General features: G+C 36.6%; 2 protein-coding genes across 2 annotated transcripts in view; both read left to right on the top strand.

Annotated features, from left to right (window-relative positions):
* UGGT2 (UDP-glucose glycoprotein glucosyltransferase 2) overlaps positions 1–26,870 on the top strand; it is a 165,240-nt gene that overhangs the window by 73,675 nt on the left and 64,695 nt on the right. Inside the window, exons 16-21 of the mRNA XM_082859577.1 lie at positions 6,997–7,128; positions 14,076–14,240; positions 14,595–14,718; positions 14,811–14,909; positions 17,068–17,159; positions 24,828–25,034. Coding sequence (XP_082715703.1) covers positions 6,997–7,128; positions 14,076–14,240; positions 14,595–14,718; positions 14,811–14,909; positions 17,068–17,159; positions 24,828–25,034 — 819 coding nt within the window. The remainder of the gene's footprint in view (positions 1–6,996; positions 7,129–14,075; positions 14,241–14,594; positions 14,719–14,810; positions 14,910–17,067; positions 17,160–24,827; positions 25,035–26,870) is intronic.
* Positions 5,721–6,085, top strand: LOC309974803 (2-iminobutanoate/2-iminopropanoate deaminase-like; the record flags this gene model as incomplete). Its single annotated transcript, XM_082859575.1, has 1 exon — positions 5,721–6,085. Exon 1 carries the CDS (start codon positions 5,747–5,749, stop codon positions 6,083–6,085), a length of 339 nt encoding a protein of 112 aa, XP_082715701.1. The 5' UTR covers positions 5,721–5,746.

Genomic DNA, 26,870 nt, shown 5'->3' with positions numbered 1-26,870 from the left:
CAAAGAATAGAAGAGGAGAGAATACTTCCAAACTCATTTTACAATCCCAGCATTATCTTGATACCAAAGCCAGTTAAGGACACTACAAGAAAAGAAAATTACAGGCCAGTATCCCTAATGAACATAGATGCAGAAATCCTCAGCAAAGTATTAAAGAAGTGAATTCAACAGTACCTTAAAAGGATCATATACCACAAGCAAGTGGGATTTATTTCTGGGATGCAAGGATGATTCAACATACACAAATCAATCAGTGTGATACACCATATTAACAAGAGGAAGGATAAAACTCATATGATCATCTCAATAGATGCAGAAGAAGCATTTGACAAAATTCACAGCCTTTTATGATTAAAAAAAAAAACTCTCAACAAATTAGGTATAGAAGGAATGTACCTCAACATATAATGAAAGCTATATGTGACAAGCCCACAGCTAACATCATCCTCAACAGTGAAAAGATGAAAGCTTTTTCTCTAAGATCAGGAACAAGGTGAGGTGTCCACTCTCACCACTCTTAATCAGCATAGTATTTGTAGTATCCTAGCCAGAGAATTAGGCAAAAACAATAAATAAAAGACATCCAAATTAGAAAGAAGCAAAATTATCTGTTTGCACATGACATGATCTTGTATGTAGAAAACCCTTAAAGACCCCACCAAAAATCTGTTAGAACTAATAAACAAATTCAATAAAGTTGCAACAGAAAAAATCAGTTACATTTCTATACACTAACAGAGAACTCTTGGAAAGAGAAACTAAGTAAACAGTCCCATCTACCATAGCATCAAAAAAAGTAAAATGCTTAGGAACAAATTTAACCAAGGAGGTGAAAGATCTTTACACTGAAAATTATAAAACATGGATGAAAGAAATTGAAGAGGACATAGATAAATGGAAAGATATTCCATGTTCATGGATTAGAGAATTAATACCATTGAATATTCTGTACTACCCAAAGCAATCTACAGATTTAGCGAATTTAAAATTCCAGTAGCATTTTTCACAGAAATAGAAAAAAAATCATAAAATTCATATGGAACCATGAAAGACCCCTAATAGGCAAAGCAGTCTTGAGAAAGAATAAAGTCAGAGGCATCACACTTACTGATGTCAAATATATTACAAAATTATAATAATCAAAACAGTATAATACTGGTATAAAAAGAGATAAATAGGGCTTCCCTGGTGGCACAGTGGTTGAGAGTCCGCCTGACGATGCAGGGGACATGGGTTCGTGCCCCGGTCCGGGAAGATCCCTCATGCCACGGAGCGGCTAGGCCTGTGAGCCATGGCTGCTGAGCCTGCGTGTCTGGAGCCTGTGCTCCGCAACGGGAGAGGCCACAACAGTGAGAAGCCCACGTACCGCAAAAAAACAAAACAAAAAAACAGATAAATAGAATTGAGAACCGAGAAATAAACCCATTCATATGTGATCAATTAATTTGCAACAAAGGAACCAAGAATGTACAATGGGAAAAAGATAGTTTCTTCAATAAATGGTATTGGGACAGCTGGATATCCACATGCAGAATGGTGAAACTGGACCCCTATCTTATTCCATACCCCAAAATCAAGTCATAAGGGATTAAAAAGTTGAACATAAGCTCTGATGCTGTAAAAGAAAAAAAAAAAAAGAAACATTTCATAGAAGAAAACTTAGGAGTTAAGCTCCTTGACATTTATCTTGGCAATAATTTTTTGGATTTGACAAAATCAAAGGCAAAAAAACCCAGAATAAACAGGGAGTCTGTATCAAACTAAAATGCTTCTGCACAGCAAAGGAAACCATCAACAAAAGCAAATGGCAGCCTATAGAATGGGAGAAAGTATTTACAAACCGCGTATCTGATAAGGGGTTAATACCGAAATATGTAAGAAATTCGGGGGCAGGGATCAAGATGGTGGAATAGAAGGACGTGGAGCTCACCTCCTTCCTCAAATACATTAAATACATCTATTTGTGGAACAATTCTCACAGAAAACCTACTGAACTCTGGAAGAAGACCTCATACAATCAAAACTGCAAGAAAGATCACCATGTAACTGGTAGGATGAAGAAAAAAAAAAAAAAAAGAATTGGGATGGGACCTGCAACCCTGGGAGGGAACTATGAAAGAGGAAATGTTCCCTTACCCTGGGAACCCTCTTCAGTGGCTGGGGGATCAGCCAGCTTCAGAGGGTCAGAGGAGAGTACAGAAGCTAGACTGCAACAGGAAAAACAGAGGAGACCACCACAGACGGTTCTTGCCACCTCGTTGCATTCCCCAACATGAGACTTCTGTCTGCTGGTGCATGCGGGAGTGGGGTGCTGAAACTCAGGCTTCAGCAGACAGACCCGGGGAGAGGACTGGGGTTGGCTGTGTGGAGACAGCCTGAAGGGGCGAGAATGCAGTACAGGCCAAAACTGGGAGTGTGTTTGAGGAGCCCAGGTCCACCATAAAAAGCCCCATTCATTGTTAATGTGCAAAGGGAGGGTGGGACCTCACCATAGCAGCAGCTTTTTTACCGTGAACAGAGCTGGCTCAGCTCTGCCTCAAGAGCTCTGGGAGCCTGCAAGTGCAGGGGGTTGCCCCCAAGTGGAGGTGGGCCTGAAATCTGAGCTGATCCCCAGGGGCCATGTGACTTTGGAAGGGGGTGGCTGAAATCTGAGCCCTGTCCTGGGCGGCTTTCGTGGATTTATGCCACAGGACCTTTGTAAGCTCAGAGCCTACAGGACATGTGAACAGCTTCCTGCAGGAGCTGGGGTCTGGGCTGACTCCCTAGCTCCCACAGTGGGTCCTGGTTCCTGACTTCAGTGGAACTGCACTGATGGCTTTGTGAGCACAGTACCTGAGAGACATCCAGGCTGATTGCCTGCATTCCCATGACTGAGGCAGGGTCAAGGGCAGCGCCAGCAACAGTTTACTTTGTGAGCCCGCACAACAGGTGACAGACACCACCACAGATTGCACTTCCCGGTGGACAGCTCCTGCAGAGGCATACTCAACGTCTCCTCTACCAGTGGAAGCACTCCAGTCCTGCATACCTCACACCACAGCTTAGAAACGAATCTGGGGGCTTCTATTCCAACAACTACGGAGCAGACCCAGCCCCCAACAGGGCTGTGACAACCACAGAGCAAAGAGGAGGCCCCACTCAACATCCAGTGCACTGGTCACCACACCAGTCACACCCTCTATTAAGGAGATAACAGCCAGCACACATGGAGGAAGGACGTGGCAGACATCCATACTACAAACAGCCCTCACACCAAAGATATTAGACTCATGCAGGATACACAGGGATGCTCCCGCATAAAAACAGCCCTTGGAGACCACAGTAGATAATTGTTACTCCCAAATTCATAGCATCAGAGAAATATAAGTAAGAAGAAGCAGAGGAACCACTCTCAACCAAAAGAACAAGAAAAATCCTCTGAAAGAACAATGAAACAGATCTTTCCAATCTGCCAGGTCCCGAGTTCAAAAAGGGGGTAATAAAAATACTGAAGGAATTAAGAAAGACTATCGATAGAAGTGCAGATCGCTGTAACAAGGAACTAGAAACTGTAAAGAGGAGCCAATTAAAATTAGAAAACTCAATTGCTGAGATGAAAGCTCAGCTAAAGGCAATAAATAGCAAACTAAATAATGCAGAAGAATGAATAAGTGATCTGGAAGATAAAATAATGGAATCACCCAATAAGAACCAGCAGACAGAAGGACAAATGAAAACAAAAAAATAAAAGCAATATAAGAGACCTATGGGATAATATAAAGCATGCCAGTCTATGCATAATAGGGATCCCAGAAGGAGAAGAAGAAAAATGGGATTGAAAATGTATTTAAAGAAGCTATTGCCGCAAACTTCCCAAACCTAAAGAAGGAAACAGATAAACAGGTACAGGAAGCACAGAGGGTCCCAAGCAAGAAAAACCAAATAAACCCACACCAAGACATGCTATAATTAAAATGGCAAAAGTTAAAGAGAGGATTGTAAAGGTAGCAAGAGAAAAACAAAGAGTTAGCCTATGGGCATTCCTTTGTAACTATCAGCTGATTTCTCTACAGAAGTGTTGGAGGCCAGAAGGGAGTGGCAAGATATATTCAAAGTCCTAAAAAGGAAAATCCTGCAACCTAGGATACTCTCTACCCAGCAAGATTATTATTTAGAATGGAAGATGAGATAAAGAATGTCTCAGACAAGCAAAAACTAAAAGAATACAGCAATGCTAAACCTATCCTAAAAGAAATATTGAAAGGTCTTCTCTAAATAGAAAAGAAGGAAGAATCTATAGAAAAGAGAAGATCACAGTTGGAAATGTGATGATGACTACAATGAACAGCAAAAGAATAAACATGAAGATGTAAAAGACGACCTCAAAATCATAAAATGTGGGGGAAGGGAATAAGAAAATTTAGATTTTTTTTTTTTAGAATTTATTTAAACCTGTATGACTACCAGTCTCAATCAAGTAGGTATAGTAATGGGATAACATAATTGAAAAACAGAGAAACCACAAATCAAACACATAAAATAGATTCACAGAAAGAAAAAAGAGGAGAACTTAAGCATAGCACAAAAGAAAATCATCAAACTGCAAAAGGGAAAATAAAAAGAAAAGAACAAAGGAGAAATACAAAATCAAGGTTTAAAATTGCAATAAATACATATCTATCAATAATTACCTTAAGTGGAAATATTTAAGGGAAACAAGGTTTAAAATGGCAATAAATACATGTCTATCAATAATTACCTTAGGGCTTCCCTGGTGGCGCAGTGGTTGAGAGTCCGCCTGCCGATGCAGGGGACACGGGTTCGTGCCCTGATCCGGGAAGATCCCACATGCCGCGGAGCGGCTGGGCCCGTGAGCCATGGCCACTGAGCCTGCGCGTCCGGAGCCTGTGCTCCGCAATGGGAGAGGCCACAACAGTGAGAGGCCCACGTACCGCAAAAAATAAAAATAATAATAATAATTACCTTAAATGTCAATGGACTGAATGCTTCACTCAAAAGACATAGAGTGGCAGATTGGATAATAAAACAAGAGCCTACAATATGCTGCCTATAAGAGACACACTTTAGGGCAAAAGACACACATAGATTGAAAGTGAGGGTATGGAAAAAGATATTTCATGGAAATGGAAATGACAAGAAATCAGGGATAGCAATACTCATATTAGATGAAATAGACTTTAAAACAAAGACCATAAAGGATAAAAAAAGAACACTGCCTAATGATAAGAGGATTAATATAAGAAGAGGATATTGCTTTTGTTAACATATATGTACCCAATAAAGGAGCACCTAAATACATAAAAGAAATACTAACAGACATAAAGGGAGGAATTGACAGGAACACAATAATAGTAGAAGACTATAACACCCCATTGATCAGTGGACAGATATTCCAGACAGAAAATCAGTAAGGCAACAGAGATCCTAAATGACACAATAGAACAGTTAGAATTAATTGATATTTTCTGTACATTACACCCCAAAAAACTAGAATATACATTCTTTTCAAGTGCACATGGAACATTCTCTAGGATAGAGCACACACTAGGACACAAAACAGGTCTCAAAAAATTTTAAGAGGATAGAAATTATTTCAAAGATCTTTTCTGACCACAACAGCATGAAACTAGAAATCACAGAAAGAGAAATGAGAAGAAAAGCCTGCATGGCAACTAAACAACATGCTACTAAAAAAAACCAATGGGCTGAGCTGTCTCCGAGGGGCAGCAAGGAAAAAGGATTAGCCATGTCGTGTTTGATCAGAAAGGTGATCAGCACCGCGAAAGCCCCAGTGGCCATTGGTCCCTACAGTCAGGCTGTGTTAGTCGACAGGACCATTTACATTTCAGGACAGCTAGGCATGGATCCTGCAAGTGGACAGCTTGTGCCAGGAGGGGTGGCAGAAGAGGCTAAACAGGCTCTTACAAACATGGGTGAAATTCTGAAAGCAGCAGGCTGTGACTTCACGAATGTGGTAAGAACAGCTGTTTTGCTGGCTGACATAAACGACTTCAATACTGTCAATGACATCTACAAGAGTAGTTTTCCTGCAAGAGCTGCTTACCAGGTTGCTGCTTTGCCCTAAGGAGGCCGTGTTGAGATTGAAGCAGTAGCTGTCCAAGGACCTCTCGTGACAGCATCGCTCTAAGTGGGCCCCGTGTTATTAGTCTGGAATTTTAATAATGTTTTTAAATTAACATCTTCATTTTTACAGTATTTGTTGGAAAGTGTAAGGTTGACTGAAATATCTGAAGTTATTATGGAACTACCGTATAATAAGGGGAATTGAACATGAGTTGAAGATTAATGATGAATCTAGTTACTGATGTTATAAATTACACTTCTATGACACTCATTACTGGATGTGGGAAAAGAGACACACATTACATAGTTACTCAGAAAAATAAAAGTAAAGGGAAATAGCATGTAGGAAAGATGAGTTACTATTCCTGAGAAATAATAAAGAGCACACCTAATTCAATTAAACTCTGTTAATTTAATGGTATGAACTATTCAGTTCTCATGTCAGATACATGATTCTGCTTTTACTTGAGTAAAATTAAAGCATTTAAGTTTGAATGGTAGAGGTAAAGGAGAAGAAACTGGACCAAATTTTATATAGATAATATTTTTCTAATGGAAATAAAATAGCATGCAGATTTTCAAAAAATAAAGTTAACCATTATTTTATTAAGAATCATAGCATCTGGTTTGATCAAAATAGAATATAATATACAAATATGATATGGTATTTTGAAAGCCAAAGAATATTCACAAAACCATTTTTACTATAGGATAATAGATTGTATTCTTAAAATGGTTTATTTGTGTATGTGTGGGAATCGTGTGTATATATATATATGTATGTATATAGTATGCTTAGAACTTACAAAATATAAAATATGTTCTTTATTTTATAAATATGCATGCTAAGGGAAAGAAATAAAACTAATTACTGTAAGGTGAAAGTTAATTATAATATCTTTATTTTCACAGATGTACCAAAAAGTAGAGAATCACAATATACTCACTGTGGACAATGTGAAGGGTGTTCTCCAAAATGAATTTCCTCATGCTAACATTTGGGATATTTTGGGAATTTATTCTAAATATGATGGTGAAAGAAAGGTAAGCTGGAATGCAAATTTTTAAAAATGTGATCAAGAAACTTTTATTATAATCTCATGAATAAATGATCTCAGTATAATTAACTCATGATTTAGATTTTAGACCCTCAGAAAAAAGGGAAATTTATACCTTTGAATGACACAAGTTGTATACAGTATTTAAGTTGCCACTATTGGCTTTTTTAAAAGTACCAAAACAGATACTTCTCAGAATTTACAGTGCAGAAAATTACAAAAAACAACCTTAAAACAATTAAAAAGTGGCAATAAGTACATACCTATCAATAATTAAATGTAAATGGACTAAGTGCTCCAATCAAAAGAGTGGCTGAATGGCTCTACAAACAAGACTCTAACTTTTATGTGGAAATAAATGAATTCATTTATTCATATGTATTCTAGGTAAAGCAACAGCAACATATGATGTGATACAAATGAATTTTTAAGTTGAGATAATTTTATATAGCCAAAACATACTATTTATATCAGTTGCCATGAAAATATCTAACACCATGTTATCCTCAGATATTGGTGTTCACAACCCAATATTACTGTTTCCTATTAACTACCTTTTTATACATAATATATTTGGATGTAAATTTCATTTCCAACTGTATTATAAGTACTTTAAGGAATCTTGTCTTCTTATTCTTTTGTATTCCTCAAGTTTGCACGTCTTAATTTTTAGATATTATTTGTTGAGTCTTACAGTAATTGAAGGTTGAGCTCTCTTCCACCTCCTGACCGTCCCTTGGTCTCCTCCAGTCCCAGTGGTAGTACTTAAAATATTTTAAACCTGTTGTGGCTTCAAGAGCAAACAATCAGATGAATCAATCAAAGCACATCCTCGAACTGGAATGGAGTCTTGGAAGCCCTCATTCTGAGGCTGATACTGACTTGCTTATAGCTGAATCACGTTGACATGGATGGTCTGGGAAAGCGGTCAAGGTAGTTCTCATGTGGGGAATCGCAGTCCCAAGACAGCAGTTACTTACCAACTGGTGCAAAAGTATTTCAGTACTATAAGAATTGGAAAGTCCTGTTGCAAACCAGCTGATTATCAGATCTGTTTTTAACACATTTTGGCTAAATGAATATTTAGTGTGAGTGTGACTTTCTAAGTGTTCCTTGTTAGTAAGTCAAGTACTATGGTTGTTTTTTAACAACTTTTCTTTTTTTTTTGTAGCTTTAAGGGTTACTCCATTTTTACTCATTCACGTATTTTTCTACCTATTGCAAATATATCAAGATAGTCAAGAGATTGGTCAGATAACCTATCTAGAATTTTCCTTACACAAACAAAGCCATTAACAAGCCAGCACTTTGCCCCCCACACACCAGCCCCAAGAATGCCCTTCTGCAGCCACTCTGCATTTTGTCTAAACTGAACTGGTTGTCCTCTGTACCTGAAGCACAGCTGTCATTTCTGGATCTGCCTCTGCTGCTTTCCTTCATTGGATCTCTGCTTTTTCTCCGGCTTCATGAACACTGTGCGTTTCCTCTTTTTGATTTATTTTGCTTTTACTTCTTTTCAAGCAAGTATGCATGAAAAAAATTCTTTGATCTCTTTTATATAAAAGTTTTGTATTTTATATTTGCATTTTATTGATTGCTGGACTGGGTAATCATTTTTCGTGTGGATCTTGAAGGCTTTCTTTTACTCTCTCCTAGCTCCTAATAAGCTACTGAAATGAATGATACCAATCTGATTTTGACTCCTTTGTCTTTCTTTGATCTATTTATTTATATTTCCTGTTTGAAGGTTTTTAGGATCTTTTTATCCCTGTTGCTTGGAAATTTCATGATATGTCTTTGTCTTGATCCTGTTTCATTTAACACATTGGGTGTTTGGTGGGTCCCTTCTAATGGAGATACGTGTCCATCAATTCTGGGAATTTCTTTGTGTTGTTTTTCAGTGCTTTCCTTTCCTGTATTTTCTCTGTTCTTTCTGAATCTTCTGGATTGAGCAATTATTTACTTTTTCTTCTTCTTTTATTCCTTTTTGTAGTGTCCAGTTTTTCTTTCATGAGCACAGTTTTTTAATCTAAGAATGTTAGCTTTTTGATGTGTTCTGTGCCCTGCGCTATCTCTGCCTTCTATAGCTTCCCTTTTTCATCCAGTTTGATTTCCTTTTTTGTGTTTGAAGCATTTGTCAAATGTATTATGATATCTGGTTGTCTTTGACTTGTAAGTATGAAACCGTAAAAAGCTGCTTACAAATAAATGGGTCTTTTCGGTTGGTGGGCCTCACTTGGGGAGTGAGTCAGTTTTTTCAGTTAGATGACCAACAAATAAATGTCTTTTCGAATGCTGGCATTCTGTTGCAGCATTTGATTTCTTCAAATGAGAATTCTTTATTTTCCTCTTAGAAGGAGTATATGTGGCAAATGAAAGGGTGCAGATGTGGGAAACGAGGCGATAGGATATGTCCAGAAATAGGATGTGGTAATAGGCTGGGTTGAAAGAATGTGAACTTTCCCTCAATCTTCTGTCTTGTTTCCATCCCCTTTCTCAGCCTTCCACTATACCTGGAATCCCCAAATCTAGAGCCTTTGTGATTCAATTTCAACAGAGAGTAAAGGGAAGCAGAATAGTTTAGCCTTTCAGGATTGAGAGAGGGGCCTTGGTATACAACTTCTCTGCATACAGACTCTCAACAGGTTTCCACATTTCGTGCTCTGCTCCTTATCTTCTCCTTCTAAGGTAGTCTAGGTTTTTAGCCCTCAGGGGTTCTGAAAATGTTGACGTTCCTTTCTGTCTACACGGGAGCGACTTCCCTTTCTACTTTGGTCACCTACTCTTTATCTTTTCTCCCGTTTTTCTTTGTGGGCTCATATCTTGTTATTGTTGTTATCATCATCGTTGTCATCATGATTTTTATTATTATACTCTCATTTTAGTTGCTGACTTAAAAAAATGCACATGAGAGTCACGAGTTAAGTTTTATTGGGGGCAAAATGAGGACTATAGCCCGGGAGACGGCATTTCAGATAGCTCTGAGAAACTGCTCCGAAGAAGTAGGGGGGAAGGTCAGTATACATGTGATTTTGGTGACAGGGGAGTACATGCAATTAAGCACATTTTCTTTGCAGAAGGTTTCTGCTAGTCTAGTGAAGGCTGCTGCTAGTCACGAGAGGAGCAGATGTCACCATGAAGGATTTTAGTGCTTTTCTAGATAAGAGGAGAAATAAGAATTGGGCTCATAAAATTCGCTTCTGAAAATATCTATCTGAAGACCTGTTCTGCCAGTTTTTCTCAGAGCACAGAGTGCCTCGTCTCTGCTCTCCACCTGAACTCCTTTCAGGGGGTGTTGAAGGTCAGCGGCTGCAGCAGCTCATGATTTAATCCTTGTAGAGGTGGGTGGCAAGCGCCAATCTGTAGTTGGCATAGTGAAACTTGCAGAATCGAGATGAGCACGTGTGATAAATCTACCATATTTATCAGAAATCCACTTTTACTCTTTATCAAGTTAAGCTGCAAAATGAATATTTTTATGGTGTTGCCAGTTTTAAGATACCTGTAGTCATATTCTCCTGAAATTATGGAACACATTAAGGATTTTTGTGAAGATTACGGATTCAGTACACGCCTCAGAAACATTGAATCCCATCTTTTGTGTGTGAGTTCAGTCTTCTGTTTTCTCCTTTTTTACACCTCTCTCCCTGTAAGACTGTCTTGTAATGACAATATCTTCATTTCTTAATTTCTGCATTTTTCTCAAGTCTACTTAATCTCCAGCTTAAATTGGACTCTGTGTTACTTTCAGTCCTTTAGTTGTGCCTGGTTTTATTCCTTACCTATTCCTCCCAAGAGTTATTCTAAACATTCATCAGTCCTATAAGCCCTTTTCACCTTTCTCTTCATGCCTCAAAAATCATTCTGATTACTACGTCACAAAGAAAATAAATGTTTTAGGCCTTTATTCCCTAAACTCATGTTCCTGTAGTTTTCTCTCTGTATCCAAACTTTATTTTTTCTTTCAACAAACATTTATTACTTACAATATTCTGTCCACAAGAGGTAAAAGAATAGAGTACATGAAGATCTTTTGAAAATTAAAAATAAAATCAAAATTTAATAGGACAGAGACAAAAAGACACATGAAAAGTAAGAAGGTAAACAGTCTTCAATTCACAAGATTCAGAAAGAACAGAGAAGACAAAGGAAAGCATTAGAGGAATACCACAAAGAAATTCCCCAAATTGATGGACATGAGTCTTTATTAGAAGGGGCCCACCCAATACGCAATACATAGACATTAAAGTGACATTAAAGTGACATTAAAGCCGCGTCCAGAAGTAGGAGGACAGTTGGACAAAAGAAGACAAAGAAGTGGTAGGTAGTCGGCATTCCAGAGAAAAACGTTAGGATGTCCTGAATGTGAAGGAACGAAGAGAGTTGGTGTTGTTACTACTGAGTAGATGTAGCAAGTATGTGTTTGTGTTGTAGAGGGAAGTCCCTAAGATGAGGCTGGAGGTGTAATCGAGGGGCCTGATTACACACAGTGTGGTGAGCCGTAGTTAATTAACAAGCTTGTGAACTCAAAACAGTAGAATACCTTTGCAACAGTGAAAAACCTGAGACGATATTAAGCAAGTGAAGTGACAGTGACATGCATTTTCTCCAAAGAGCATTCTCCGTTGTTGAGAATAGATTGTCAGAGGGTAAAAGTGTACGTAGTAAGACCGATTAGGAAGCATTTAGGTGAGAGATGAGAGATGGGCTAGTAGGTTTTTGGAAGAGTAGAGGCAGAGAAAAATGGACACAATTGAGGTATTTGGGAAATACAATCCAGGACCTGCTGCTGGATTGGAAAGGGGAGAGAGGAGAAGAGAAATTGTCAAGGACGGCTCCCGGGCTTCAACTAACTCACTGGGATGGTGGTAATGCCATTGCCAAGATGGAAAGGGTGGAAGAGAAACCAAGTGGGAAATAAGAACAGAAGTTCAGTTTTTCACATGTTGAATTTGAGGTGCCTGTGAGAATTCCATAGGAGATGTGAAGTGTGATTGGATATTTGTGTCTACAGCCCAGAATAGAGATGTAGGCTAAAAGTACAAAATTCAGTGTTATGGCTTATTTGTGCTAATTAAAGCTTTTGTAATAGACAGGTTGCCTAACTGAAAAATCACAGGGGAAAATTGCTGTATTTCTAGCAGCAATATCCTTCTTAAGGTCCAAAGCCATGTATTCAGCTGCCTGGGGGATTGCCCGTAAGCGTCTTAAATGAATTTAAAACTACGCCCATCGTCTTTCTTGTTACCCCAAACCTTTTTTTCTTTTTTTGTGCCTTATCCTAGAGGGCAGCGCCATCATTCTCCCAGGGCACTCAGGCTACCAGAAGCCTGATAGTCGTCCAACTTCTTTTCCCTCACACCCTCCCGAACAGTAGATCATCAAGTTCTGTCAGTTTTGTCAACTAAATATTTCAGAAACTGCCTCATTCTCTCCTTGCTTCTCACCACTGATTTTTGTCTGGCTCTTGCTTTTTCTTTCCTGTATTTTTGCTGTAGCCCCTGACCTACCGCCCCCAGTGCATGCTCTCCCACCCTCTTCCTTCTCTTTGTCGCCACTATATTCTTTTTTTTAAAGAGCAAATCTGATCGTATTTCTTGTCATGAGCCCTCTTCCTAGGTAGAATTGACCATGCCCTCCCTAGTACCCCTGGATATCTATTCACACTTATTTTTAATGTATCCATCTCTCCCCCTGTTAAACTATGTCTTCTTAGGACAGAGTTTGCATATCATTCTTATGCATTCATTGCCTAGTACACAGTAAATGTCCAATAAATGCAGAGATGATAAGAGTTCAGACTCTTGGTCAAACAGATGTAACTACAAAGTCTGTTTCCAAAGTGTAGTCATTATGTGGCATTGGAAGTGACTCTCTGTTTTATCATCTGTAAAGTGGATATAATAGTAGTCCTTAGCTTCATAGGGTAATTGTGAATATGTTGGCTATAATGAAAGTTTTAATAATTTGTAGTGTTGAGTAGCAAATGAATTAATTGTTTAGTGATGCTTTATCCCTCACAAGATAAAATCCAGATGTTGAGGACCTTCATGATCTGTCCTCTCTCCCCATCCCCTCTGACTCCACATCTTCTCCCTATGTAACTCCTCCCACTGTAAACACAGAAAAGTACTTGCCATTACCTAAATATACCACCTCTCTCTCCGCTTCTGTTCCTTGCAGTGCTGTCTCTTTTCACTGGGAATGTCTTTCTCCACTTTATCTCCCTAGCATATTTTTGCTCATCCTTTAAGACTTTTAGTGTCACTCCCTAACAGAGGCCTTCTGTGATCCCTCCCCTCCACCCTCAAGCTTAGTCATTCCTTTTCTGGTCTCCCATACAATCTGCTATATGCCTCAGTTTTGCTTGTATATATGTGAGCCCGTTGAAGGCAGATTTTTCAGCTGTGTATGCACAAAGTCTAGCCAAATGCTTGAATTCAATAAATGTTAACTAAACAAATGAATATAGCGAGAAATGAATCTCTTATGCAGGTAAATGCATTTTTTAAAGTAATGTCATCCTCTCTGTGAGGGGTCAGCAAACAACAGCCCATGAGCCAAATCCGGCCTTTCTACCACGTGTTTTTATAAATACAGGTTTTTGGAGACACAGCCACATTCACTCATTCATGTGTTGTGTGCCATTGCTTTTGCACTATAACATCACAATTGAGTAGTTGTGTCAGAGACCAGACGGCTCACAAAGCCTAAAATATGTATCTGGCCCTTTACAGAAAAAGTTTTCTGACTTGTTCTATGTAGGTAAATTACTTTCCTTTAAATAATGTTTGGAAAGGACAGATAAAATTAGCAAAATTAACATTTTTTCTATGACATACAAAATGTGGCCATGTCCCTTTCTTTATTTATGTGTTTCTTTTTCAGACAAACGTATTCTGTTTAAATCTCTGGTATTTTTTAATTGCATAGGCAGGAGCAAGCTATTACAGGATGACTGGCCTGGGTCCTTTGCCTCAAGCTCTTTATAATGGTGAATCCTTTCACCATGAAGAGCTGAATATTAGGGAACTAGAAACGGCTGTTCTTCACAGAATGATGGATGAAACTGCGTATTTACAAAAGGAAGTTTTTATGGTAGGTAGGCATGTATGAGAAAATATCTGATGAATGATATTTATAGATGATTTTTATGTTAAAAATATCTTTTAATAGCAAAAGTTAATTGTGTAAAAGTTTCCATTCTGATCGTTTAGTAATGATTTTTAAAGTAGTAATTAAATTTATCTGTGCATAATTGCGTCTAAAAAATTGCTTAATTGGAAAGAAACTTCACAGTTTTATAGGAAAATTTATTATAAGAATCCTAAATTGCATATTACTTATTGACTTATTTTAGATTCAGTAGTCTTTAAATGTATTCTCTGCATAATTTTAAAACATCTGCATATAAATCACATATGTTACCTAACTAATATTTTATTATTTTAGGGTACATTAAATGATCGAACAAATGCAATTGACTTCCTTATGGATAGAAATAATGTTGTGCCCCGTATAAATCCTTTGATTTTGTACAATAAATGGCAGTACCTTAATTTAATATCTACATCAGGTAATATAATCCTTCCATATACTTTCCTATAAATGTTTATTGAGTTATGACTGTTTTATTCATTATTTAACATTTAATATTAAAATTTTTAGTAACTGCTGATGTTGAAGATTTCTCTACTTTCTTCTTCTTGGATTCACAAGATAAGAGTGCTGTAATTGCAGAGAACATGTATTATGTAACCCAGGAAGGTAATAAGCATATTTTATTTTCCTGAATTTATTCCTAAATAGCAAAAACTTGTAATTTTATTAAATGCTTGAATAATACGTTTCTAGATGTTGATATCTGACTGGAGACCTGGCTTTCAATTTGAGGATTTGAAAATTATTAGGATGTAAGGACTGTGATGAGAAAATGTGATGCCTCCTATCTTAGCTAATCGTATATGCAGAGGGGTTAATCTTGAGGGGTTTTTGCCTTTTTTTTTTTTTTTAAAGCAAGCTATTCCATTTTTCTCCTTTTTAGGAAGGTAGTAAAAACCCTTTCAAGATTAAATAAACTGATAATCTTATCAGGCATGAATAAAAGTGTAATCCCCAGATGAGAGGAGAATAGTTCTGTATTCTGATTAAACAACGTCTAAATGTTTTGCTTAAGTTAAGGGTCATAACCAAAGGAGAGGGAGCCAAGACAGGAACATCTTTGGAAATAAGGACTTAGCCTGGATAGGAAAGTCTTCAGTGTGACCACACTTCTGTTAGAGACCATGAACTATTCAGATACATGAAGATAATTGGAGTTTGGTTGGCTTTGGTTTCACTTTGTTTTGTTTGACCTGCTTTGCTCTAGAGAGAACAAAAAGAGCCAATGCATGAAACATAAAAGAAAGCTGATTGTTATTTCAGTATATAAAGCAGTAACTTTCTAACAATGAGTGATCTCAAGATGGAATTACTATGTAATAAGGGGTAAATTTTTATATATGAGAGAGATTTAAGCAGACAGCTAGTTTTTGAGAATGCTGTGGAGTGAATCCAAATTAGGACCGTATGGCCCTTGAATTACTTTGGAACAGATCTATGATTTCATGTTCATAAAGTGGTCTGTCTACAAGACAACCAACAAATAATAAAATATAATTCAATTCCATATTATGGCAGGCTAAGGTCCTGAATGTGTCAAGTGAAGGGAAAAGGAAGCAGAGAAACAGGGAATAAAAAATAGGGCAAACATATTTATCAGGTTCTGGGTTATATTTCAAAAATTGCTTCTGGGCATCAGAATAAGTTAGGCCATAATTAATGCCCTTTGGTTAAATCTCTTGCAATCTAAAAGAAGACTTTATTAACTGAGAAACACCTGATTTCTTTATTTGCATTTATGTAAATATGTAAAGAAATAAAAGAGTTGGGAGAAATTTACTTAGCACTTTTGAAATAGTTCTGTTTACTAGTTGTAATGGTAAAAGTGATGACATTAAGAAGGCACCGAGAATTCTTTACCTTTCTTCTCTGAGAAGAATGTGCCACTGCCTTACTCTCAAATTGCTTCTGAAGGATTGCAAGTAGAATCGATGTTATCCTTCTTTTTGTTATATTTTTTTCATTAACCAAAGCCAGTTTTTGCACAGTTATATATTACTGAGTATGGTAATAACTGTAGCTTCACATCTATTCAGGTGTAGGTTTTTGGTGTAGCACACATTTTACAGTTGTTTTAAGTGGGTCATAAGATCTAAGGGACTGATTTTTCTGTAGGTTTTAATGATGGCCAGACAAGTATTATTTCAGGTGTTATATGCTGAGGCTGGATGAAATTAAACCATTTTACTGTGACTGCAGAATTAAAAATTATTTCTTCTTGTGGCTTCCAAATTTTCAGATGTTTCTGAAACAAGAATTACATTGATGTTGGCATAGGATGATGTGAATTAGGCCAAGTTAATAATAGTCAGAATTTTTGAAATACATGAATCATAAGCTAATAAATATTGCTGTTTTCAATATCTGCTAATAATTTATTGTATCCAGTTTTTACATATATGTGAGGTACAAATATCATTATTTTTTACAAGTGTAGCTGGAAGGCATTTTTGCTTGGCAACAGTAGAACTTTGATAAGCATGATACAGTTTTCCCTACTGGCAAAAGTATCTCACATATGTGTTTCTTGGGGTCTATTCTTTCTTTTTGGTATCTGAGTTTATATAAAGGTTATTACTCTTTCAACATTTTTATGTGTATTTCACTCTGTGTGTATGTAATTTTTACCAATATTTGCTTATTTTCAGAAAGACTCATTTTAAAAATTGTTACTGTTTTTATGTATTTTGTTGACTGGAAATGTCCCTGTCTTTAGTTTGATTTTAAGAAGAATTAGTTTGACTAAACTGTTTGAAACTTTCAGATGATGTAATTTCTTCAGTTACTTTCTGGATTATTGCTGATTTTGACAAACCATCTGGGAGAAAACTGCTTTTTAATGCATTAAATCACCTGGTGAGTATTTAGACACTCTTACTACAAAAATTCTAATTTGTTGTAATTTCGAGAAAGCAATATGAAGAACATGCATTAAATCATTATTTCCCTTCATGTTAACATTTTCAGTACCTTGACTTGGTTAGAACATGGTGCTAAGGAGATTAAGACAGGAATTCAAATTCTTTCTCCATGTAGAATGGGTAACCTTGCCCAGGAAAAGAAAAACCTACATGTCTTCTGTGATTCATGACCTGTATATTCTTTGCTAGTCCTTGCAGTTGGACATACATTTACAGGTCTAATAGTGTGTATGTACTGAATGTTTGTGTCGCCCCAAAATTTATGTGTTCAAATCTAATCCTCAGTGTGATGATATTTGGAGGTGGGGCCTTTAGGAGGTAATTAGGTCAAAAGGGTGGAGTCCTCATAAATGGGATTATTGCTCTTACAAGAAGAGGTCAGAGAGGTAGCCCACTCTCTTTCTGTCATGTGAGGATACAAGGAGAAATCGGCAGAATGTAGTGCAGAAGAGGGTCCTCACCAGCACCTGACCATGCTGGCACGCTGATCTTGGACTACCAGCCCCCAGTTTGTACTATTTTTTTTACATACCTCTCTCAATAACAAGTAAACCAAGTACACAGAAAATCAGTAGGGATGTATAGAATATTTGAATAATAAAATAATCAAACCTGACCTAATGGATATTGATAGAAAAGTACACTTAGTATATGTTCTTGCAAAGCACAAATGTAACGTTTAAAAAACATTTGTAGATGCTAGGCTATAAAGCAAATCTCACGAAATTTTCTTTTGCTTTTTTGCATCAGTAGTAACTATTTTTTAAAATTTTTTATTGGAGCATAGTTGCTTTACAATGTTGTGTGAGTTTCTACGGTACAGCAAAGTGAATCAGCTATACGTGTACATATATCCCCTCTTTTATGGATTTCCTTCCCATTTAGTTCACCACAGAGCATTGAGTAGAGTCCCCCATGCTATACAGTAGGTTCTCATTAGTTATCTATTTTATATATAGTATCAATAGTGTATATATGTCAATCCCAATCTCCCAATTCATCCCACCTCCCCCTTCCCCCTTAATATCCATACATTTGTTCTCTACCTCTGTCTCTATTTCTGCTTTGTAAATAAGATTGTCTCTACCAATTCTTTCAGATTCCGCATATATGCGTTAATATACGATATTTGTTTTTCTCCTTCTGACTTACTTCACTCTGTATGACAGTCTCTAGATCCATCCACATCTCTACAAATGACCCAGTTTCATTCCTTTTTATGGCTGAGTAGTATTCCATTGTATGTATGTACCACATCTTCTTTATCCATTCTTCTGTCGATGGACATTTAGGTTGTTTCCATGTCTTGGCTATTGTAAACAGTGCTGCAGTGAACACTGGGGTGCATGTATCTTTTTGAATTATGGTTTTCTCAGGGTATATGCCCAGTAGTGGGATTGCTGGGTCATATGGTAGTTCTATTTTTAGTTTTTTAGGGAATCTCCATACTGTTCTTCACAGTGGCTGTATCAATTTACATTCCTACCAACAGTGCAGAGGGTTCCCTTTTCCCCACACCCTCTCCAGCATTTATTGTTTGTAGATTTTGTGATGATGGCCATTCTGACCTGTGTGAGGTGATAGTTCATTGTAGTTTTGATTTGCATTTGTCTAATAATTAGTGATGTTGAGCATCTTTTCATGTGTTTGTTGGCCATCTGTATGTCTTCTTTGGAGAAATGTCTATTTAGGTCTTCTACCCATTTTTTGATTGGGTTGCTTTGTGGGTTTTTTTGACATTGAGCTGCATGTGCTGCTGTTTGTATATTTTGGAGATTAATCCTTTCTCAGTTGCTTCATTTGCAAATATTTTCTCCCATCTAAGGGTTGTCTTTTCATCTTGTTTATGGTTTCCTTTGCTTTAAGTTTCATTAGGTCCCATTTGTTTATTTTCCTTTTTATTCTCATTACTCTAGGAGGTGGGTCAAAAAAGATCTTTCTATGATTTATGTCAAAGAGTGTTCTTCCTATGTTTTCCTCTAAGAGTTTTACAGCGTCTGGCCTTACATTTAGGTCCTTAATCCATTTTGAGTTTATTTTTGTGTATGGTGTTAGGGAGTGTTCTAACTTCATTCTCTTACGAGTAGCTGTCTAGTTTTCCCAGCACCATTTTTTGAAGAGGCTGTCTTTGCTCCATTGTATATCCTTGCCTCCTTTGTCATAGATTAGGTGACCACAGGTGTGTGGGTTTAGCTCTGGGCTTTCTGGCCTATTCCATTGATTTATATTTCTGTTTTTGTGCCAGTACCATACTGTCTTGATTACTGTAGCCCTGTAGTGAAGTCTGAAGTCAGGGAGCCTGATTCCTCCAGCTCTGTTTTTTTCCCTCAATATTGCTTTTGCTATTCGAGGTCTTTTGTGTTTCCATACAAATTGTAAAATTTTTTGTTCCATTTCTGTGAAAATTGCCACTGGTAATTTGTTAGGGATTGCCCTGAATCTGTAGATTGCTTTGGTAGTATAGTCATTTTCACAATATTGATTCTTCCAGTCCAAGAACATGGTATATCTCTCCATCTGTTTGTGTCATCTTTGATTTCTTTCATCAGTATCTTACAGTTTTCTGCGTACAGGTCTTTTAGCTCCTTAGGTAGGATTATTCCTAGCTATTTTATTCTTTTTGTTGCAATGGTAAATGGGATTGTTTCCTTAATTTCTCTTTCTGATCTTTCATTGTCAGCGTATAGGAATGCAAGAGATTCCTGTGTATTAATTTTGTATCCTGTGACTTTACTAAATTCATTTATTAGCTCTAGTAGTTTTCTGGTGTATCTAGGATTTTCTATGGATGGTATCATGTCATCTAAAAACAGTGACAGTTTTACTTCTTCTTTTCGGATTTGGATTCCTTTTATTTCTTTTCCTTCTCTGATTGCTGTGGCTAAAACTTCCTAAACTGTGTTGAATAGTGGTGAGAGTGGGCAACTCTGTCTGGTTCCTGATCTTAGTGGAAACGGTTTCAAGTTTTCACCATTGAGAACGATGTTGGCTGTGGGTTTGTCAAATGTGGCCTTTATTATGTTGAGGTAAGTTCCCTCTATGCCTACTTCCTGGAGGGTTTTTATCATAAATGGGTGTTGAATTTTGTCAAAAGCTTTTTCTGCATCCATTGAGATGATCGTATGGTTTTTCTCCTTCAGTTTGTTAATATGGTGTATCACATTGATTGATTTGCGTATACTGAAGAATCCTTGCATTCCTGGGATAAACCCCACTTGATCATGGTGTATGACCCTTTTAATGTGCTATTGGATTCTGTTTGCTAGTATTTTGTTGAGGATTTTTGCACCTATGTTCATCAGTGATATTGGCCTGTAATTTTCCTTTTTTGGGATATCTTTGTCTGGTTTTGGTATCAGGTGGCTTTGTAGAATGCGTTTGGGAGTGTTCCTCCCTCTGCAGTTTTTTGGAAGAGTTTGAGAAGGATAGGTGTTAGCTCATCTCTAAATGTTTGATAGAATTCACCTGTGAAGCCATCTGGTCCTGGACTTCTGTTTGTTGGAAGAGTTTTCATCACAGTTTCAATTTCATTACTTGTGATTGGTCTGTTTATATTTTCTATTTCTTCCTGGTTCAGTCCTAGAAGGTTGTACCTTTCTAAGAATTTGTCCATTTCTTCCACATTGTCCATTTTATTGCCATATAGTTGCTTGTAGTAGTCTCATGATCCTTTGTATTTCTGCAGTGTCCGTTGTGACCTCTCCTTTTTCATTTCTAATTTTATTCATTTGAGTCCTCTCCCTTTTTTCCTTGATGAGTCTGGCTGAAGGTTTATCAATTTTGTTTATCTTCTCAAAGAACCAGCTTTTAGTTTTATTGATCTTTGCTATTGTTTTCTTTGTTTCTATTTCATTTATTTCTACTCTGATCTTTATGATTTCTTTCCTTCTACTAACTTTGGGTTTTGTTTGTTCTTTCTAGTTGCTTTAGGTGTCAGTTTAGGTTGTTTGAGATTTTTCTTGTTCCTTGAGGTAGGATTGTATTGCTATAAACTTCCCTCTTAGAACTTCTTTTGCTGCATCCCATAGGTTTTGGATCGTCATGTTTTCTTGTCACTTGTTTCTAGGTATTTTCTTATTTCTCTTTGATTTCTTCAGCAATCTCTTGGTTATTTAGTAGCATATTGTTTAGCCTCCATGTGTTTGTGTTTTTCACAGTTTTTTTTTCTGTAATTGATTTCTAATCTCATAGCGTTGTGGTCCAAAAAGATGCTTGATACGATTTCAGTTTTCTTAAATTTACTGAGGCTTGATTTGTGACCCAAAATATGATCTATCCTGGAGAATGTTCCCTGTGCACTTGAGAAGAAAGTGTATTCTGCTGCTTCGTGTGGAATGTCCTATAAATATGAATTAAGTCTGTCTGGTCTAATGTGTCATTTAAGGCTTGTGTTTCCTTATTAATTTTCAGTCTGGATGATCTACCCATTGGTGTAAGTGTAGTGTTAAAATCCCCCACGATTATTGTGTTACTCTCAATTTCCCCTTTTATGGCTGTTAGCATTTGCTGTATGTATTGAGGTGCTCCTATGTTGGGTGCATAAATATTCACAATTGTTATATCTTCTTCAATTATGCAAAGTACAGTTGACCCTTGAACAATGCAGGGGTTAGGGCCACTGACCCTCTGAGCAGTCAGAAATCCACTTATAACTTATAGTCAGCCCTCCGTATTCAAGGTTCCACATCTGCAGATTCAGCCAACCACAGATCATGTAATATTGTAGTATTTACTACTGAAAAACAATTGTTTTTAAGTGGACCCCTGCTGTTCAAACCTGTGTTGTTGAAAGATCAACTGTATATTCTTTGACCACAGTGTAATTAAGTTAGAAATCAATCACGAAAAGAAAACTAGAACATCTCTGTATATTTGGAAATTAAGAAATGCTTCTGTGTAACCTGTTGATACAAAAATGCACATTTTAAAATATTTTTTGAAAGAATTAAGATTTGACTGACATTAAAACTTGACAGATACAACTAAAACTATGTTATATCTGAAAAAAAGAAAGGTTGAAAAATCAGTCATCTAAGCATAAATCTTAAAATTTAAAAACAGCAACTTAAACTTCTATCAAAGAAAGTAAAGGAAAAGGAAGATAAAGAACAAAAAGTAATGAAATAGAAGACATACAGTAGTTAAGGTCCACAAAGCCAAAATTTGGTTCTTTGAAAAGACTAATAGAATTGATAGAAACACATGGTAAAACTGGTCAAGAAATATAGAGAAGCAGACCCAATCAATCAGTGCTCTGATAGAAAGAGGGGATGTTACTCAAGATTCTGTGGACATGACAGGGGTAGGAAGAAGGCATTTTTAGTTATCAAAGGAATTAAATCTGTAATTTAAGATATTCAAAAGAGAAAACCCCAGACTTATATGACCATACTAGTAAACTGTACCAAGCATCAATCTGATGCAAATTTTTTCCCAGAGAATAGAAAAATAAGCAATACATTTCAACTCATTGTACAAGGTCAGCATTACTTCAAAACCAAATGCATAAAAGGGCATTATATAAGAATGGAAAACTGTAGGCCATTCTTACTCATGGACATAGGTGCAAAAATCCTAAACAAGTGAATAAAGGAATAAGCATTATAAAAATCAAAAAGGAAAAATTAAAATTGTCTTTTTTCCAAATTGTTTATACAGAAAATACATATAAATCCACAAAAAGTTATTAGAATTCATTTTTTAGTTTAACTAGGTTGCTGCCCAACAGGTCAGTATACCAGAATTAAGTCTAAGCATTACAACAAATAAGAAATGCATTTTAAATAAAAAATCACTTATAATAGTATCAAAAATATCAAATGCTAGGAATAAATGTAACATAATATGTTTAAGACTTTTACACAATAAAATATTGAGAGAAAATTCAGAAGTCTTACATGAATGGAGAGATATACCATAATCATGAATTGAAAGAGTCAGTATTTTAAAGATGTTCTCCCCAAATTGATGTATCAGTTAGGTGCAATTCCAATATGAATCTGAGTATGTTTTATGGAAATTGTCAAGCTGATTCTCAAATTTATATAGAGATTCGAAGGACCAAGAATAACTAAGTTACTCTTCAAGAAGAGGAAGGTAGGATAATTGCTCCGCTGGGTATCAAGATCTTTCATAAAGCTATACAACTGAAAACAATTTGGATAGAAAAATAGAGCAGTGAAAGAAGAATAGAGAATCCAGAAACAGACCCATGTATATACTACACGTGCTTTATGATAGAGTTGACCTTAAAGAGCAGTAAGGGTGTCTCTTAAACTTTCTTCTTTTCACATCACACTCAGAAATCAATTCCAAATGGATAGAGATCTAAACATAGAAAGCAAAATAATAAAGGTTCTCAAAGGTAACAAAGGTTATCTTTAGGACTTGAGAGAAGAGAAAGATTTGTAAAACAGAACACAAAACCCAGTAGCAATGAAGAAGAAGACCAATAAATTCAACTACATTGAAATTAGGGACTGTTTTTTGTCAGAACACACCAGCAAGAGAATTAAAGATCAAGCCACAGACTAGCAGAAGTTATCTGCATACGGGTAACCAAAAAAGCACTCAAGTCTTAGAAATGAAACCCTTATAACTCAGTACATAAAAGGCAATTATCTCCAGTGAAATACTGGCAAAAGATTCAACAGACAAATCAGAAAAGAGGCCAATGAACATGTTAAAGAATGTTTAATATCATTAGTGATGAGAAAAAGCAAATTAAACCTAATGAGATATCTTTACACATCCACCAGAATGATTTAAATTTAAAAATCTGACAATACAAAATGTTTATGAGGCTCTGGGGTAGTGGGACTTTCATATGTTGCTGGTGGGAGTAAAAATTAGTCTAACTATCCTGAATAACTCTTTTTAACATCTCCTAAAGTTGAAGATATGTATATTGTGTTTGTAGAGTGCCAAAGTGAAAAAAATTCAAAGGTCTAGCATCAGTAGAATGGATAAAGGAGAGTATATTCATATGGAATTCTGTATGGTACCAAAAAAAAGTAACTATAGCTACTCCAAACAGTGTTGGTGAATCTCACTATCATGTGGAATGGAAAAAGAGTACAAAAGAATATATAGTGTATGATTACATTCATATGACGTTCAAAGTAGATTAAATGTTTAACGATGAAAACATTGGTGGTAAAATATAAAGAAAAGCAAGAACGTTATTACTATGAATGACAAGATAGTGGTTGTCTTTAGGAACGTGGGAAGGTGAAGTAATTGGCAGGGGATATGAAAGATGTCTGGGTTGCTGGCAGTGCTCTGTTTCTTGACCTGGGGGATATTTTGTAGGTTAATTCACTGAGCTCTACAGTTTTATTTTGTGCATTTTCCTGTGTGTTAGTTTACACACACACATCTAAAAAGAGGCCAAAAAAATCATGATGCAAAGAGGAGAGAATTAGTTAATAAAATGATTGTTTTTAGACTATTTCAGTGGTATACCGCATGCAATACATTCAACAGGAAGGCAGTGAAAGATGTTGTATGGTAAAGCGAGCAAACTTAATTGGAAAGAAGAAAGTTCAGTTGTAAAAGGATAGGTAAGATACTGATATTTTTCACCTATAAATGTGTTTTGCAGGAAGTAAGTGTTCATGGTCGGTTGGGAGTTATTTATAATCCTACATCAAAAATAGATGAAGATAACACAGCTATTTCCAGAGGAATTCTGGCAGCTTTTCTTACACTGAAAAACAGCTTTTTGAGAAACTTTCTCAGGAAACTGGCAGAGGAAGAAACTGCTACAGCTATTTACTCTGGAGATAAAATTAAAACATTCCTTACTGAGGTCAGTAGCTATTTGTTTGAAATAATAAATAAGTATCTTGCATATTTCAAAAGTATAAGTCAGTGTGCTTAGAGATATCACGTTAAAAAATCGTTAAGTATAATCAAACGGGGATAATAAACTTTCCTTTACAGTGGGAAAAGATGCATGTTACATGATACAGCTTTGCATAGAGGCACTTAAAAATCAAATTTCATATATTTCAGCTACTACTTCATGATCCTTAAAGTTAAAGGCATTCTAGTTAGGATACGTACTTATGTGAAGCATTAGGAGTTAAAGGATTATGTGAATAATCCTCAGTTATTTCACTCAAGGGGCCCAGTACAGGGAAAATTCTAAAGACAGAAGCTGATCCTCTGGAAGAAAGATTCATTAATCCATTCAAAAAATATTTATTGATTGTCTACCAGACAATGGAGATAATACTTATGAAAAAGGCAGATAGAGTCCCAGTTCTTATGGAGCTTACATTGTAATGGGAAAGACCAGGTAAGTGGTATTGGAAAGATATAAAGAAATATAAGAAAGTAAACAGTTTGAGGGATGCTCTTTTAGCTGGAGTGGTCAAGGGAAGTCATCTCTAAAGAGCTGATGTCTGAGCAGAGCTCTGAATGAAATAAGAAGTCAAGCCATGGAAAGTCTACAGACTTTCTTGCAGAGAAGAATATACCAGGTTCAGAACACAGCAGGTCTAAAGGCCTGACACAGAGACAGTCTTGCCAGGTTTGGGGTATAGGCAGAAGGTCATCATGACCAAAGTAGAGTGATGGGGAGACTAGTAGGAAATGAGTTCACAAACATAATCCCAGATATTTCAAGCACTCATAGGCCATGGTAAGGAATTGAAATTTTTTCTGAGTATAATGGAAAGTCATTGAGGAATCTTGTGAGATAAATCATCTTGAAAAAGATGACTCTGGGTGCCATGTGAAGATTTGATAGTAGGTAAACAAGAGTGGAAATAGGATGAACAATTAGAATGCTATTGCAACAATCCAGGTAAGAAATAATGGTGTCTTGGAGTAGATATTGGTGGTGGACATGGTGAGATGGTATATACGTAATATCTGTTACAGCTGTAGTCAGCTTGAAGAGCTGCCAATTGTATGTGACATGTGAAAGTAATACTCAAGGATTTTGTCTTGAACAGCTAGAATTGTGGTGTCTTTTTTTTGAGATGGGGAAGTCTTGATGAAGAGAAGGTTGGGATACATAGGGGATCAAGAGTTAAGTTTTGTATGTGTTAAGTTGGAGATGCCTGTTGGACATTCAAGTGGAGATGTTGAGTTGACAATTTAGTAAATAAGTGTAGGAATCAATGGAGGATATAATGTTTTGTTTTGAGAGTCATCAACATTATATATAATTTAAAGCTAAGAAACTGGATGAAATACCTTAGAAGTGAGTGGGGCAGGGGTTGGAGAACAGAGAGACTGAAAAAGAGCCCGGGAACATTCCAACATGTAGAGGAATGCAAGAAAAGGATGATCCAGTAGAGGGGACAAATGGAACAGCCACTGGGTTAGGAAGATAACCAGGAGAGTGTGATATCCTAGAAGCCACCTGGAGGAAGTATTTCAAGGAAGACATGGTAAACTATGCCATATTTCTTGAAATTAGGCTTCATAATGGACCATTTTATTTGTTTAGGTGGTCATTGGTGGCTTTGATAAGAACAGTTTCAGTGAAGTGATAGGTATAAATGTGAACTGGATTCAAGAGAGAATAGGAAATCAGGAAACAGAGACAGCAAGTATAGGTAGCTTTTTAAAGGAATTTTCCTATGTGGGGAACCGAGAAATATTCTGTAGCTAGAATAGGGCTTGAGATCAT

This window comes from Leucopleurus acutus, assembly GCF_964270905.1.
Source record: "Leucopleurus acutus genome assembly, chromosome: 18".
In the NCBI taxonomy this organism is placed as follows: Eukaryota; Metazoa; Chordata; class Mammalia; order Artiodactyla; family Delphinidae; genus Leucopleurus; species Leucopleurus acutus.
The sequence above is the reverse complement of the archived record's forward strand: the minus strand, read 5'-3'. Positions and strand labels throughout refer to the sequence as shown.